Raw genomic sequence first — 16,488 nt, forward strand, 5'->3', positions numbered from 1 at the left:
ATGTAAGTATTTCAGAATTTAAGAACATGGCGAATGTAAGGGATTAACAACTCCCACCCAAAGCAAAAGTAACTGTCTTTTGGCTGTCATGCAAAGCCTGCGAATGCAATTTTTTGGACCGGGGGAACATTTGTCTCAATGACCTTTATATCAGTTCAGGTGTCCTGATTCCTGTTAAATCCTCTTGAACACCATCCCACTCGGCCCCTCCACCGTTTCCATCTCATTCTGCCTCTACATGTACTCGTCGCACATGATCAGGATGCAGGGCAAAGCTATTTCGGGCTATAGAACCAACTAACAGCGTAACCTTGGCGTGGCGAGAGACAGAGACGGAGAGACTGGTGCGTTTCCTAAAGCGCAGGACCTCGCTGACCCATAATCACACAGGCAGAGTCTGATGTATGCAGTTGTACTGTATATTTAGCATGTCTTCTCTTTGTCCTGATGGCTGGCCACGGGTGGCCACACCAAAACCGTGCCATGGTGAAATAAAGTGAGGAAAAGACAGTAGAAAAGGTACATACACAGATACACACAGCCAGTGATGTGGTGCTAAATAAATAGGAAGGTAAAGTTGGTGATCATCATAAGACAAACTACCATCAAAATAAACAGAAATCAATCATACTTCCAGAAAAGCACCAATTTAGGCGTTTTCTCCTTTAAAAAACCCTCGCATAACTTACATCTGTTTGATACTACTTACTATGAAGTATACTATGGATTTATGTTATATAGATTCATGCCAGTCTATAAAGGTGATAAACTCTGTTCTGCTCTGTCTTTAGGTGGGTTTACCCTCCCTGTACATAACAGCACATACGGTAAATAACTGACAAGAGGGCCTTACCTTTCTGTTTCAGCTGCAAGTAGGCAAAGATGAGTGTCACTTTCCCGGGACAGAGTGAAGAGAGTGGAATCCTTCCTTGGGAGTAACAGTCCTCCTTCTGGTCGGCAGAGGGAGTGGTGGGTAGGAGTGTCTGCGCAGTGGAGGGCAGCGGCCTTTATAAAGGCTGGCTGTGCCACACTGTGTTTTGTCTCACACACACACACACACTTGATAAGTGTAGTTATGACGTGCGCTGTCACAGTGATTGTGAAGCTGCATTGGTGTTTGTGTGTATGAATGTGTGAGTTTCAGTGTTAAGCAAACACTGAAATCTGACATTGATTCAGCAAGCTCTTGCTCATTCATCTGACGCTGATGCAACATTACAAATGGACTGAAAACAGGCACAAAATCAACATGATTTAAGTTTAATTTTAATCTTTTTTTTTTTGGTTGATCTAACATTGAAAGGGGCACCGATGGACTAGGTCAGTGGTTCTCAACCTGGGGTCCAGGGACCACCAGGGGTCCTTGAGGGGGTTCCAGGGGGTCCCCAGCAAATTGATGAATTGTTAAACTTCAGCATTATTTAATTTACAAGAAGTTAACACAATTAGAGCATGTAGAAGAATGGTTTCACTGTTATCTCTCTACCTACAATACAGATAGTCATGGAATTCTGGACAAAATCAGATCTAACAATAAAAATATTTGCAGATTTGGGTCCAAGAGACAAAATTTCATCAAATGGGGGTCTGTGGCTCTAATGTGGACTAAATTAGTGGTCCTTGATATGAAAAAGGTTGAGAATCACTGGACTAGTAGCGAAGTGGGCTTGTGAATGGAAGGGTTTGAATCCCAGGACCAGCTGGGAAAATGTGAGTGGGGAAGTGAATGAGTAACTCTCTCCCTCAACAACTACTGTCCAGGTTCCCCTTGAGCAAGACACTGAACCCCCAACCGCTCCAGTGGAGCTGCTCAGTGGCCACCAGTAGAAGACTGTGGTTGTACTGGGCAGCTCCCAGTGTGAATGTGTGGAATGGTATCAGTGTTAAGTAGAGTGGTGCTTAAGCATGGAGCTCAAGTTGACTTTCCTTGGATGAATAAAGGTTAAAAAAAAAAAAGAGAATCTGTTTGACAGAGGTGCAGAGCGCTCTCTCTGGCGCTATGTGGATACAAGGATACTGAACTCTGCACTACCGTTGCCCCCTGTTGGAGCAGCACAGTGAAGTCGTCCTCAGACACACTTGTAGGATGAAAATAGTTTCCACAAATGTGCCGTAGGCCGGATACAGCATATGTGTATGATAAGCTCTAAGTCTCTGCCTATCTCAGAGGAAGACTAGGGGAACATTACTAGAATTAAGTTTGGGATGTATCTACAGTATTATTATCTTCAGCCATTCACCTAACATCAAGGGGTGGATGGGGTATTCTATCCTATTCTATTTTATTCTATTCTATTCTTCTATTCAATGTGTCACCAAAGGCCAAGAGCCTGCAGAGTTTTATTCCAACACTGCAGCAGCTCTATGCACTGATCAACACTTCTTCAACCAGACAGGAGGTACAGTCATCAAAGCTGCACTAGACAAGATGTTCATGTAAAGATCCAGCTGTCTTCTCAGCCTAAATTACAAAGTGGGGCTACAACAGAGACAAGCGTCCCATCTCCACTAATTGAGACCAACGGCGCAGCCAGGATTTTCTAAGTGGCCAAATATAATTTGTGCATAACACCTCAATGAGTAACAGAAGCAGCCCTTTCCACTCTAGACAATTACATTTTGAGGCCAATACAGATCATTTGTAAAAAGGTACAGCAGCAGTTATATATATATATATATATATATATATATATCTATCTTTTTTTTTTCTTTTTTTTACGTAAAATTACATGTCAGTGTGAGCACTGCCATGATGTGTCTTTTTTATAAGAGTTGTATTGAATCAGTTTTAACCTTGTGTATAGTTATCTGGTTTGGCAGCCTTAGTGTGACTCATTGTGATAAGAAAGTAATAAGAACGTATGGATTCTTTGATTTATTTGTGAGCTGATGTTTATTTATTTATTTATTTATTTTAATTGTATCTGTTCTATGTTTTAAAATGTCTTAAATGCTTTTAAACCTTGCTGCAAGATTGACTTGACTTGTGATTCATATGTTGCATAAAAACGGACAGTTCTGCATCTGGTACATTAATGTTCAACAATTTCGGGATCTGTGTCTTTGATTGGTTAATAGCAGCTCATAGCAGAAATTTTGGGTGGCATTGTAAAAAAGTGGCTGTCCATTGGCTGCCTTCACCAAAGCATGCCTATGCACCTGATTTAGATGCTGTAGATTCACCCTATTTGCCCACATTAAATTCTGGTGTTGGTATGGTCACTGGTCGGAAATCTTCTCCACACAGAAAGTGATGAATCCAAAGTTCAGAGTGAAATCCAAACTGTCTCCTAAACAGCAGTGAGTGAGCGCACCAGTCCAGAGAAAGCTGGACTCACCAACGTTAGATCTTTTGCCTCTCTCATCCTTTTGGGATCGTTTGGTATAAAGCATCACAGACTGGGTGCAGCTGTGGCAGTTTATTGATGTCACCTTACAGGATTTCTTTCCAACCAAACTCTACAGCAGCTCATTTGACTGATTAGTTCCTCTTCACTGGTTGAAGGCATGTAAATCAGAGGACTGGAACTCCTTCCATGGCACATAGTTACCCATCCCACTTCTAGTTTCTCTCATTTGCAGTGCTCATCTTTCTCCTCCAGAGGACAGTGTTGCCTAAAGGAAAGTGGTGAAAGGCCCTTTCTGCCCCCAATTGATTTCTAGCAAATTATTTCACTCAACTTAGACATACTAACTTACTATCTTACCAACTTAATATCCAACTTGCAGGATACCGTATATGCAAGAAACGTGAAATATTACAGCACAGTTTCATATGGAAGATGACCCTAGTGGGTTTGATGTTGGAATATTTCACATTTCTTGCATATACCGTAGTATCTTGCAAGTTGGATATTAAGTTAGTAAGATAGTAAGTTATTATCTCTAAGTTGAGGGAAATAATTTGATATACTGTATATATATATGCACAGCCCTAATATGTGTATATAAAGTGTATACATATATACACTTTTTTCATTTAAAGACCCCATCATCACATAACTTACATTAGCTTACTATGATGTGTATTATGAATTTACATGATAAAAACTCATGTCAGCCTGAAACAGTGGGTCAACTGCATTTGGTAAATAAAAAGGTGGGTTTATTGAGTTTAGGTGACTTTACCATCCACTACATCCCTGTGAAGAACTAAAGCGCTAGAGACAGACAAATATAAAACATATGTCATAATCAATTAAATCAATTACATCACTTAAATTATGAAAAAAAACTGATGAATTGGGAGTCCCATAGATTCTCATCTCACAGCTGTTTGTCAGCATGTGGCAAGTCCTACTGACATGGCAGGTGGAGTTTAGGACCCAGTGGAAGGCGCTGTCCAGTGGGAGGAGTTTGTGAATGATTGACAGGACAGCCAAGTGCCCATCTAGTGCAAGAAAAAACTACAGTCCCGTCGCCGCGTCAAAGATTATTATTGTTAAAACACTGTAAACCGGTAGTTCCTCACTCTATTCCGCGTTACGAAACGGTTAAGATCGCCAATAATGTATATTGGTCCATAATTTACACCTTGAAGCCTTTCGCGTCGCGCTGATAATGCTGAAAATGAAGCTGCCGATGAGAACGGGCGAGGAAGGAGGCGACGAAACGGCCGAGGACGACTTTCTGGAACAGTCCGAGCTCCAGCATATTCCCAGGGCGGTCTCTCCCTCATCGGTGTCCGACAGACTGGATGACTCCCCGAGACATCGTGTATATCCATCCCAGTTGGACAAGGAGACCGTTTTCGAGTGGTTCGGCCTGCATCTAAACCCTGCTAAGCGGATCGAGTTCATGTGCGGGCTGCTACATATGTGCCAACCCCTGGAGCTCCGCTTTTTGGGATCTTACCTGGAGGACCTCGCCAGGAAAGACTTCCATGTCCTACGGGACTTTGAGATTCGGGCAAATAGTCCGAGCGATTTGGGGATTTTAACGGACGTGATTGATCCTGTGGTTCGGTCTAAACTGCTAGTCTGCCTGTCCCTACTCGGGTCTGACAGCAGGGAATGTGCTGGGATACTCTTTCGGATACTGAGCCATGTAGATCCCGCCTTGTTCTACAAAAATTACGGCTACTCCCTTCCTCCATTCAGGGACCCTTCTCACCACCACTCGTCCCATCCACCGTGTCAGGACGGGAACGTATTCGGGAGGTCGGAGCAGAACTGCGGGCTTGCTAGTAGCGAAGCAGCGACAGGACCCTTGGAGCAGTTGGCGCTGCTTTTCACCATGGCCTCCTTACACCCAGCTTTCCCTTTTCACCAACGGGAGATGGTCCGAGGGCAGCTTGACAAAATTGATCTTGCCATAGAGGAGGAAAGACGGCAAATACAGCTCAGAATAAACGCCCAGATAACGGTAATGATTGAGCAAGTGAGTTTAACTTTAGTGCCATTTAGCTCAAAAGTTGCCCAACTTGTATGCTGGAAGGGGTAGTTCTCTAGCTTAGCTTACTAACGTTATAACATAGTGTGGGCTAGTTAGCTGCCATGCTAAGTGGTCGGCTCTATTAGGAAATGTCCTTTCCTTGGCCTCCATGGCAGAGCAGCTTATGCTAGTTAGCTAGACAGCTAGCCGGCTAACTTGCTAAGCTAACAGCTAAAGTTAGCGACTTGGTTCCAACCGGTCACATTGGCCAGGTTCACGTATATGGGATATTGCTGTGACTCCGTGGACGGGTCCCGTTATGTAACTAGCTATCTGTCAGTGCCATCGATCATATATCGACATACATTGGTTAGCTAGCTCGCTAAACGCCTCCTACAATGTAAAAGTAGTAGCTAGCTCAAGTACTTCATTTTGCCCTCAAGCCAAACTGGCTACTGGATGATAGGCGTTGCCCCTTTCAAAGCCATATCCAGATACAATGCCAAGTCCTGCTCTGACAATTACCAAATTACCAAACAGCCAGATGCTGAATTCCAGCTGGTCTTTGCTGTAGCTGCTGCAGCAGGTGTTTTGCAAAGTACTGATTTACCTGTGGTTCTTAACCATGTGCATCATGACCCAAGAGTCTGCAGGTTTTCACTCCAACCAAACACTGCTGCAATTCATTACATTGATTAACACACATTCAATACAATGTGAATTCACACATGTGAATTCAATGAATAATTATTAAAATCAGCTGCTGTAGTGTTTGGTTGGTAAACCAATTGACACTTGGCACTCCATGCTAGATGGTGAATAGGACATTAAAAACTTGAGGTAAGCATATTTAGCAGGGAATTCAGCTCAAGTTATTTACAAACAATCTAGAGATAATGTCAGACAGATAAGAAATTAAAAGCAGAACTGAAACTAACGCAGAAAAAGAGAGAGAGAGGTGAAAGCCATATGTCATTAAAAAATTTGCTTGCTTAAATAATCTTAACTGTTTAGGTTATTAGCCAACCAAGTTTTTGCCTAAATTAGTAGATTAAGCTATTCATAGTATTCTGTTACATTACCACACTGCCATCTTGGTAGGAAAATAACAGGTGATTGTAATGAATTAACAGGTGATTGTAATGAATTAACAGGTGATTATAATCAAATGACTGCCACAGCTGTGTATATGGTCATGTACCATACTGATAGGAAATGCATGTGACATCATGGGAATACTATTAGAGCCTTTGACAAAAAGGAAAGAGGTGCCCTTAATTCTAACAATAATAATAATAATAATAATAATAATAATAATAATAATACTTATATAACACTTATTAAAAAGTAGAGTTTACTAAGTGCTTTACAAGAGGACATAAAAACAAAAGTAACACACATAATGAGGGGGATAAAACGAAAAGCTTAAGCAATAGAAACAAACATTGAAAGGAAGCTAAATAAATACATTGAAGAAATTACAAACAAGCATAAGAAACAGAAAATAAGCAATAGAAACAAACATTGAAAGGAAGCTAAATAAATACATTGAAGAAATTAAAAACAAGCATAAGAAACAGCACTACATTAAAAGTGAACAGGATAAAAAAAAAACTATTACCTAAAGGCAAGTCTTTAAAAGTGTGTTTGAAGAAGTCATTTAAAAGACTATACTGACTCAGCAAGCCTAAGTTCCTCAGGCAGGGCGTTCCACCGTCTAGGAGCCCTGATGGGAAAAGCACAGTCACCTTTAAGGCCCTGACACACCAGGCCGACGTCGGCCAATGTCGGGCCATTGGTAAGCATCTGTGTCCCTAGTTTTTGTGGTGTGTCCCACACCGTTGGCACTAGTCAGACCCCTGTCGGCGGCTTTTCGGCCGATTGAGCGTGTTGAATCGGCGGTGAAGCCTGTCGGTGAGAGAGATCACTCTGATTGGCACGAGAAGAGAAACGGAAGTGACGAAAGCAAGCAAATGACGAAGTCAAGAGGGCACACACAGAAGGCTCTTCTCCATTCTCCATCTCTATTCCAATACGCGAATATTTTCACAACGACATGGCCAAAGCAGCAAACGCTGCTTTGTTTACGGTTTGTATATCCGCAGTCCTAGGTCTTCCGGTTTCCCTTTTTGAATGACAAATACAGACTACCGCCACCTGCTGGTATGGAGAGTTATTTCCCCTCACGCAGGCGCAGAATGTACGTGCTAGTTGGCCGTTGGCTGTAGTCTTTGCGGTGTGTTCAAGTGCAACTTTTTGGACCAGACACAGGCGATGTGAGGCGACGCAACAGGCCTTCGTCGCCGCTGGTTCTTTGATGTCGGTTTGGTGTGTCAGGGCCTTTAGTCTTTAGACTGAGGAACAGGCAGGAGGGCCCTGCCTCAGGATCTCAGGCTGAGCTGTACCTAGGGGCCGGACCTAGCTGAGCTGTAAACGTGATCAGTAAAATATTAAAATCAAGTCTATATTTAACCAGCAACCAGTGGAGAGATGCTATAATTGGGGATATAGGCTATGGTTTCTTTGTTTGGTACCAGTTAAGATCCTAGCTGCTGCATTCTGAACCAGCTGGAGATGAGACAGTGATTTTTGACTTGGGCAGGAATAGTTTCAGTAGTCTAAACGAGACAAGATAAAAGCATGGATGACCTTCTCTAGATCTGAGAAGGATAAAAATTACTTGGTTTTAGATAGATTTCTCAATTGTAGAAAGCAAGACTCCTGTGTAGTCTTTATCTGTTCCTCAAAAGTCGCTTTGACAGGTGGTCACTCCCAGGTTTCTAGCCGCTGCTTTGTGTTGGAAGACAGACAACCAGGATCCTTTAGAACAAGATGTCTGGAGTCGGGAGAGCCAGAGTATTTCAGATTTGCTGTAATTCCGTTGTAAAATGTTCTGAGACGTCCAACCTTAATGTCAGCGAGGCACTTCTTAAGAGTGTGAGTGGAGTTTGGGTCACCCGGTTGTAATGAGAGGTATATCTGGGTATCGTCTGCATAGCGATGGAAGGAAACTGATACTACCAAGAGGGAGTATATAGAGGGGGGGGAAATAATGGGGCCTAGAATTAGGCCCTGAGGGATGCCACAAGTGATGTCTGCTGCAAAAGATGAGGAATTGCCTATTGTAACTGAAAAGGTTCTATTTGATGCCGAGTGCTGAGCTGGAGATACCCACCCAGTGCTCCAGGCAGTCAAATAACACTGAATGATTAACAGTGTCAAATGCTGCACTCAGGCCTAAAAGAAATAAAATCAAATTGTCTCCTTCATCTGTTCTTAAAAGAAGGTCAGTGACTTTGAGGAGGGCTGTCTCTGTGCTATGTAGTGATCGAAAACCTGATTTGGCATTTCTCAAAAATATTGTTGGTGTTCAGAAAAGATAATAAATGAGTAAAAATAGTGGCATGCCTGAGAACTGGACCATGTGTGTGAGAGAGACTCTATTTACACAACTGGGGAAGATATTCCCTTCTCTGGCTTTGGGGATTGCAATCCTTTCCCTGCCTCACAATGCCACTAGTTGGTTGTGGTCTTGTCAGACAGAGCAGTGGTTCTCAAAATAAGGACGTAGCATTGATTACATTTTTAGGAGCATGTGTTACTGAAATGGTAGCGCTGTAGAAGCCTGGTTATGCATGGTTGTAATGGTGCGGTCATTTACAGGGTTCTTGTGCAGGTCTGGAAAGTCATAAAAAGAATGGAAAATGATTATCTTAATTTGCAGGTCTGAAATGGTATGTAGGCTAAATTACAAGAAGACTGTGATTATGTTGTGAGCGTGTAGAAAATGGTATATTCCCAGATTTGTGTTCTAATTAGGCTATATGGGAGAAAAAACATTTTCACATTTTTGTGATAAAGAGTTATGATTGGTTGGCTGAGATGGTACAAACCATTCACTTACCTCGACGGTGTTTAGCAAGTTGCATGCAGGCAAACATGAAATTAACTTTGGGCCATGGGAATCGCAAGCTTTTTGAGAGCTGGCTCTCTAAATATGGGAAGTTTGATTGGGCTCAGAGTCAACCAAAATTTCTATCCCTATGCACTTATGAAGTTGAAACATGATGCAGTAAATTCTGTGCTATTGAGTAACATGGTCATTCAATAAATGTTTTACTGTACTTTTCTTCTATGACATTAATTCTGGCCCTCAACGTAGGTAAACTGGTATGTTTGTTGTAGTTCTTACATGGAAAAAAATCATCTGCGGAGTCTGGAAGTTTAGGTCTGGAATTTTGAAATGGGAAATGTGCAGGAACCCTGCATTTATCTCTCGGAAAACAATCCGGTCAGCATATGAAAGGTAGAATGTAATATCAATTTACAAAGTAAAGTTGGTGCTGGAGAAAGATGGACCTATGAGATGTGATGACCACAGAACTGTCCTGGGCTCTATGGGGGCCCTAAGCAGTGTTGTACATAGTGGCAACAAAGCCATTAACCTTTTGTTGTTGACAGTCATGATATATGAAGACTATAACTTTTTATATACATTGTATTCATCCATGTTACTGTGCCATGGATGAATACAATGTATATAAAAAGTTATAGTCTTCATCCATGGCACAGTAACAACAATGTAATTTTATATACATTGTATTCATCCATGGCACAGTAGCATACCTTTAATTTGTGCTTTTGCATTCTTTTTTTCTCCCTTTTTTCCCCCCTCTCGTGCACCTGATCAGTAGAGTTGTTTTGACATCTTGCTGTTTGATTGCTGTGAATTGCTTCATTATGATGGACAGACACACGGGCGCAGTGTTTGCCTGACTAGTGTGCTCCATCAGATCAAGTGAAGAGGCGCCACTCTGCTCACTATATAAATGTAGGCTATTTAGGCTACTTGTTCTGCACGATTAGCTTTAGAGCTTAGAATTTCCCTACATTTCCAAGTTGTGTGGGTTGGTTGGTGCGTCCCTGCCTTGGGTTACGTTGCCTTGGAAACCAGTCAAACATATGACACTCTCTCTTAGTTTCTTAAATTTGTGTTATATTCAGAGGACAAAACATTGAGCTCTGAGGTTTCACCTGAACCTGGGTTCCAAAAAGATTTTAAAATAAATCACAATAATCTTAAATCAAACACAGACACTCAGGCGTCTCTGAGATCGTTACACTGTAGCGCACGTTTGAAATAAAATTATTGCAACAGTTGTGAAGGCATCAACTTCATTTGAGATGCCGGTTTTGAACCATCGTTTAATGTTTTGAGCAAAAGCAAAATAATTCTATGCAACAGTTCAACGATTGCGATTGACTCCTCCTGTGCTGAAAAAACGAGTCCAAAAATCAGTAGACACAGGTAATATTGCTTCACTATTTCCAGGGTCCTGCTTTTCAAGAAATAATTTCCTGCTTTTTACGAGCTGTGAAATAAACCAGAATGCTAGAAGTGACTACAGATTTCCAGGGCAGCTAATGTTGTAATAATGTTTACTGTTCCTGAATTTGGAGTGTATGCAAAGGTAAAATGTGTTCAGAGCATTCCTGGAGTTCTCTGCCTCTTCTACGACTGATTTCCCCCTGTATGATTGTTGAACATCGGTGCAAAATGGTGACTGATGTTTGAAAAATGTTCTGCTATCAAATTCCATAGTAGGTGCGCTGGAAATATCTTGACATGACATTTGGCTAATTATCCAGAAAATACAGAAGAATAGACCACCAAACAACAAAGTGGGTGTTAAAGTGTTTTAAGTTGGATTTTTCCTTTAAAGTGTAGCTTGGCGGCTACCAAAGGCTTGACAGATTTCTGAATTCAATATATATCGTAATATCTTAATTCAATACCAAAGCCATAGTTGGAATGGCCCCATAGTTAATGTCCAATAATTTCATATTTTAAAACAACTTCTTGGTATTTGAGAGCGTAGTCACGCTTTATAGGTGCAGATTAATATGTTTAATTCATGAATCTGTTTTGTTTCAATATAACGGGCTCAAAGTGTGATTATATGTAAATCAGCGATTGTGCAGAGTGATTGCTGCATGCCTGCTTTGTCATTTAACTGGCCTCCTGGCGAGCATCCCTCCAGTACGGCTACTGGTAAACTGAAGATTATGGTTTTGAAAGAGTACTCTATCATTTAGATGGCACTCAGCAAGAATAGAGTTGGCGCCGAGTGGAGACTAACATGCCGTGGTTTATTTAAGGTTATATTAGGAATCAAAATGCCTTTTCTGTCCATTCATTTTACCTATTGATTCTTCTTTCTACAGCAGATATCAAAAGTCTACACTTACGTTTATTGCCTCGAGGCCTGCAATGAAAATCCATCAAATCAGACTTTCTTTATTTTCATCTGCATATGGTAACCAACAAAAACGAGGCATTTCAGGCCTCAGGGGAATAAGTGGTGGAGTGGTCCATTGTACTTCTGCTCTCCAGGTCAAATGGCACCAACGTTAATATAAGTAGTAGGACATAACTCATCTGTTGTTGCTTGAGGACAATACCTTCCATCTCTCTCTGCATCCACACATCAAACTGGCCAGCTTGCCAGCATGGCATTGCACAGATCAACCTTCTCATGATGTCCAGCTGCCTGTTGCCCCAGTTAAAGGTAGTTTGAATATAAATTCTCACTAATTCCAAGTTTACGCAGTACTAAAATTTTAACGGTTACCCCAACTGAAGTAGTTCCAACATAGACATAAGGACAGTACAACTTCAAACTTACACTGACTGGGTGTGGTGATAGGGTGAATTGCACCGATTACATAGCTTTTAACCTGTTGAAATTAATGGTTAAACCAATGCCACTTTTGAGGTCTGTATTAGTTACATCTAGTTGTATAGATTTATATCTGTGGTTGTAGTGGGTTTGGGACACAAATTACCAATTTATCCTAACATGTTATATTAGTTAACATACCTATTTGTTGACGCTTGGTGATGTTACATTAGCTAGGTTTATCCTTTTTCTCTTATTACTTCGTACAAGTTAGATAACATTACCTTAGGCTACCATTAATTAGGACACGAGGAAATTTATTTTGGCTTGCGTGTTATTAGAAACAGAAAGTGAAAACGTCACTGTCTGCAACAATGTGGCTAGCGGTTCCTAATGGTGTAACTAAATACAGCTTTAGTATCCAATTAGTTACCAGTTTCAACGTAATGTTTATTGTCGATTTAACACCATTAACTTGCCATCAAATTATGTTCAGCTGGTGCAACAGGCGGCAGGACTCTCCCATGATGCTGACCTCATCCTCGTGAGTCAGGGCCTGGCCTGGTAACTCACACTGCTCCCAAATAAAATCACCCTTGCCGTATTTAGTCTGCCACAACGTTTCTGGACTGTGTCAAACCTGCTAAAGAGAAAGATGGACAGAGGGACAAAGAGTGAGAGAGGAAGGAAGGCTGGAAGTAGGGAGAGAGGGTATGGAATTAATTTTGTCCCCTTGCTGCAACACAAAGAAATGCAGGATCACAATCCGAAAACCGTTTATTGCAACCCAAAGTCCCAGAGTCTTTACAGCTGTGCTTTTTCTCATGAAATAGGTGGAGTTTTTAAAGTCGATGTAGTTTCGCTCACTTCAATAATGCAAACTCTAACACTCAAGCACCTAAGAAGCGCTAGTGCACTTTATTTTTCCTTCATTGAGGATTGTTAGACAATGTGCGTAATTTCATCAAATGAACAAATAAACAATTGATGCACTTCTTCCTGTATCTTTTATTTTTTTTATAATAAACCAACACAAGGCACCATGAATGACTACTATAATTGAATAGCATTTGGATCGGTACTTGTATCTTGTATAATAAAGTATACTATATACAAGAATCCAGGTATAATACTGGAAACTGACCACAGCTCCTCTATGGTTATCACCATACTGTATGCCACGCTGCACCAAAATCACCAAAGCCAATTCCTCTGTATTTGTAACTTGGTGAATAAAGTGATGCTGATTGTCACTAGAACGTCAAATCGCTAGTGTTGGCCTACATCATGAGACCTGTTTATTAAAAAGTCTCATTCGGCATAAATGGTAGATGTTGCACATTGTGTGATAGCTGTCAGCATGCTCTGCTTGGGTTTAGCTGATGGTGTGTTTTAGCGGTAGTTTTGAGAGACCACCACACACTCACCTGCCAGAATTTGAAAATGTGTGTGTTTGAGAGAGTGGTTAAGAGGGAGATGAGGGCCTTTTGACTACTGTACCTCTTTTCTCGGCATGTAGATTTTGTTCTACAGCTGCTGCTCCAAGTACATGTGCTGATTAAGCCGATTACACATTGGTAATTGATAAAAATCAGTCGCTTAGAGGTCAGAGAAACAGTCTCACGACCAGAAGGTTACCGGTTCAAATCTTCGGACCAGCTGGGAAAATGCGGTTGGGGAAAGTGAGTGAGTAACACCAACAGTAGAAGACCGTGGTCGTACTGGGCAGCTCCCAGTGTGAATGAATAGAAGTGTATGAATGTGATGCAGGGTGTTGATGGAAAAGAGTATGGAGCTCTGGTCGACTTTCCCTCGATAAATAAAGGCTAAAAATAATAGAACTGCTCACTGGCCTTGACAGAAAAATAACTTCACACTGAACTTGGTCTTAGCAGACTGGACCCGACTCATTTTATTTTGTTATTAGGTCAACCATGTCAGGTTTCTGCTAGCATTCCAATGTGCTAACACGACTAATTTCACAGTGATTATGTTAATATGAAAATCAATTCAACAAATATGATCTTAAAACTTGTCTTGACACTTTGAATTTTAGTTGATTATTTTTCTTCACGAATCACTTGTCTTACTTCAATTCTTTGTGAAACAAAGGGCATATAACAAAAAGGCTTCTATATAGCACCAGTAAATTGCTCTTTAGGTTTGTACCAGGGTTTTTAAAGAACCCCTTTAGAACATCATGCTCTATAGAAACTTTGGGTCATTCCGTGTCAACTCAACCAGAGCTCGACGGCTCGAACTTTTGATTTTGATAAATTTTCTCCTGGTGAAAAGAAAGCCCAAATATTAAAGCTCACTGATCATTATTTACTGAGTTTCCCCCAATTTTGTAGAGTGAGGGTCAAAACAATAATTTTCGCCTATTATTTGGAGCAAGTTTAGGGGTCTAAAACCGACACTGAGAAAGGTAGCAGCTCCACTATTTTTCTTTTACAGAGAGACTTGTAGGTAGACTACTAGATTCTGGCAGTTTCAGCACTTGATTTTGTGATGTGTGCCTATGGCAGTAGCTGAAAAATGAAAAAAAAAAAAACATCACAAGTGTTTTTTTAAGAGTTTAAATGTTAATCCAAATCTATCAAAGATACCTCAATATCCTTTTACTTTCTGGTTTAAAATAAAAATATCTTGGTGTCTATGCATTTGCAAGGACCTGGGTGGTTTATTCTCTGAGATAATGGCCTGTGAATATGACTCCAGAATGAAATTGTCAAATTGGACATGTCAAAAACCAACTGTGTGACACATGGTAGGAAGCCAGTCTTTTGTGTCCATAAAGAAGAGGTTCTGAAGTAAAGAATAATATAAAAATTGGAAATGTATCTTTTTCCTTCATTAAAAAAAATTACGGCAAATGTGACAAAAAACAAGCACTACTTAATGACTACTTAATTCTGGAGCTATATTCACAGGTCATTATCTCAGAGAATAACTGCCAGGTCCTTGCAAATGCATAGACACCAAGATATTTTTATTTTAAACCAGGAAGTAAAAGGATATTGAGGTATCTTTGATAGATTTGGAGTGATTAGCATTTAAACTCTTAAAAAAACACTTCATCACATCACAAAATCAAGTGCTGAAACTGCCAGAATCTTGTAGTCTACCTACAAGCCTCTCTGTAAAAGAAAAATAGTGGAGCTGCTACCTTTCTCAGTGTCGCTTTTAGACCCCTAAACTTGCTACAAATAATAGCCGAAAATTATCGTTTTGACCCTCACTCTACAAAATTGGGGGAAACTCAGTAAATAATGATCAGTGAGGTTTAATATTTGGGCTTTCTTCATCATTTATGTATATCTTCCACCAGGAGAAAAATTATCAAAATCAAAAGTTCGAGCCGGCGAAGTTCCTGAAATTTGGTTGATTTGACACGGAATTACCCCTTTATAACCTTTATGTGGTGCTATAAAGAACCCTTTAAGAATGTATGAAATGGTCCGATTTGCCAGATTTTTTTATTTGCACAAATCTACATTTGTACAAATTCAGGGGAATTGAAAAAATTCCCCAAAGTCCTGGTGTGGTTAAGTGCTTCCATTACGCCTGACCAGTCACAACCTTTGAATGCGCAACGTGCCCCATGAGACCAAAACGAAAGTTAAGATAGAGAAGCAGGCAAAGCATCATAGAGCATCTTTGGAAAAACACAGAGATGAGCAAAGTGGAAAAGAACGGATCGGCCCAACGTTAGAGAGGAAAATCCTGAAAACAATGTTTTAGTTCCTAAAAATGGATCATCATGGATACTTTGGTTTTAAACCAGATTACCACAAACCAGATGACCACAAACAAGAACAGATTCTGTGCAAAATAATAAAGTAGTAATCAATTATTATTTGAATTTTGTAAGTAGGGACCACAATAAGACAGATAAGACAGTAAGAGTGAAAACAATACTTTCTAGCTGCTGCTACACTGAGAAAACTGCACTGAATAAAGGGAAAATATATGCTAATGTTGTCTTTGTGTTTGTCGCCCTCCAGCAGCAGAAGGGCCAGAAGGCGGATTACCTGCCCCCCCCAGGTCTGGGTCTGGGGGAATGCACTGCCTCCCATCCTCCTGGCCAGAGCCGACGCTCCAGCCGCCGGGTCACGCAGAGGGATGGTGAGTGGACACAATGCACATACTGTACATGATCAAATATCCATAATCTCTGCTTATAATAATGAAACTCAATTCATATGGCACTTATCTGAAAGCAGAGTTTAAACTACTGCTTTACAGCCCTGCTGGTTTTCATCTAATCAGGGACTATTTTACACCTTGGATGCAAAATGAATGCAATTACCTGCAATAAACTACTTTTTCTTTTTCTTTTTTTGCCATTTTCGCCTTTATTGGACCGATCAAAGTAGAGTTAGACAGAAAAAAAGACAGATATCCCATATTACGGGAAATATCGCTATATATA

The 16,488-nt window shown here is 40.7% G+C and overlaps 2 protein-coding genes across 2 annotated transcripts in view; one reads left to right on the plus strand and one right to left on the minus strand.

Moving 5' to 3' along the window:
- LOC139908589 (uncharacterized) overlaps positions 1 to 961 on the minus strand; it is a 72,947-nt gene extending 71,986 nt beyond the window's left edge. The window contains exon 1 of the mRNA XM_078291415.1: positions 854 to 961. The gene's annotated coding sequence lies outside the window, so the exon portion shown is untranslated. The remainder of the gene's footprint in view (positions 1 to 853) is intronic.
- Positions 962 to 4,360: 3,399 nt separating this feature from the next.
- The window catches only part of zcchc2 (zinc finger, CCHC domain containing 2), a 38,134-nt gene continuing 26,006 nt past the window's right edge, over positions 4,361 to 16,488 (plus strand). Inside the window, exons 1-2 of the mRNA XM_071895345.2 lie at positions 4,361 to 5,364; positions 16,061 to 16,181. Coding sequence (XP_071751446.1) covers positions 4,561 to 5,364; positions 16,061 to 16,181 — 925 coding nt within the window. The 5' untranslated portion in view covers positions 4,361 to 4,560. The remainder of the gene's footprint in view (positions 5,365 to 16,060; positions 16,182 to 16,488) is intronic.

Source organism: Centroberyx gerrardi, chromosome 22 (genome assembly GCF_048128805.1).
Source record: "Centroberyx gerrardi isolate f3 chromosome 22, fCenGer3.hap1.cur.20231027, whole genome shotgun sequence".
NCBI lineage: Eukaryota > Metazoa > Chordata > Actinopteri > Beryciformes > Berycidae > Centroberyx > Centroberyx gerrardi.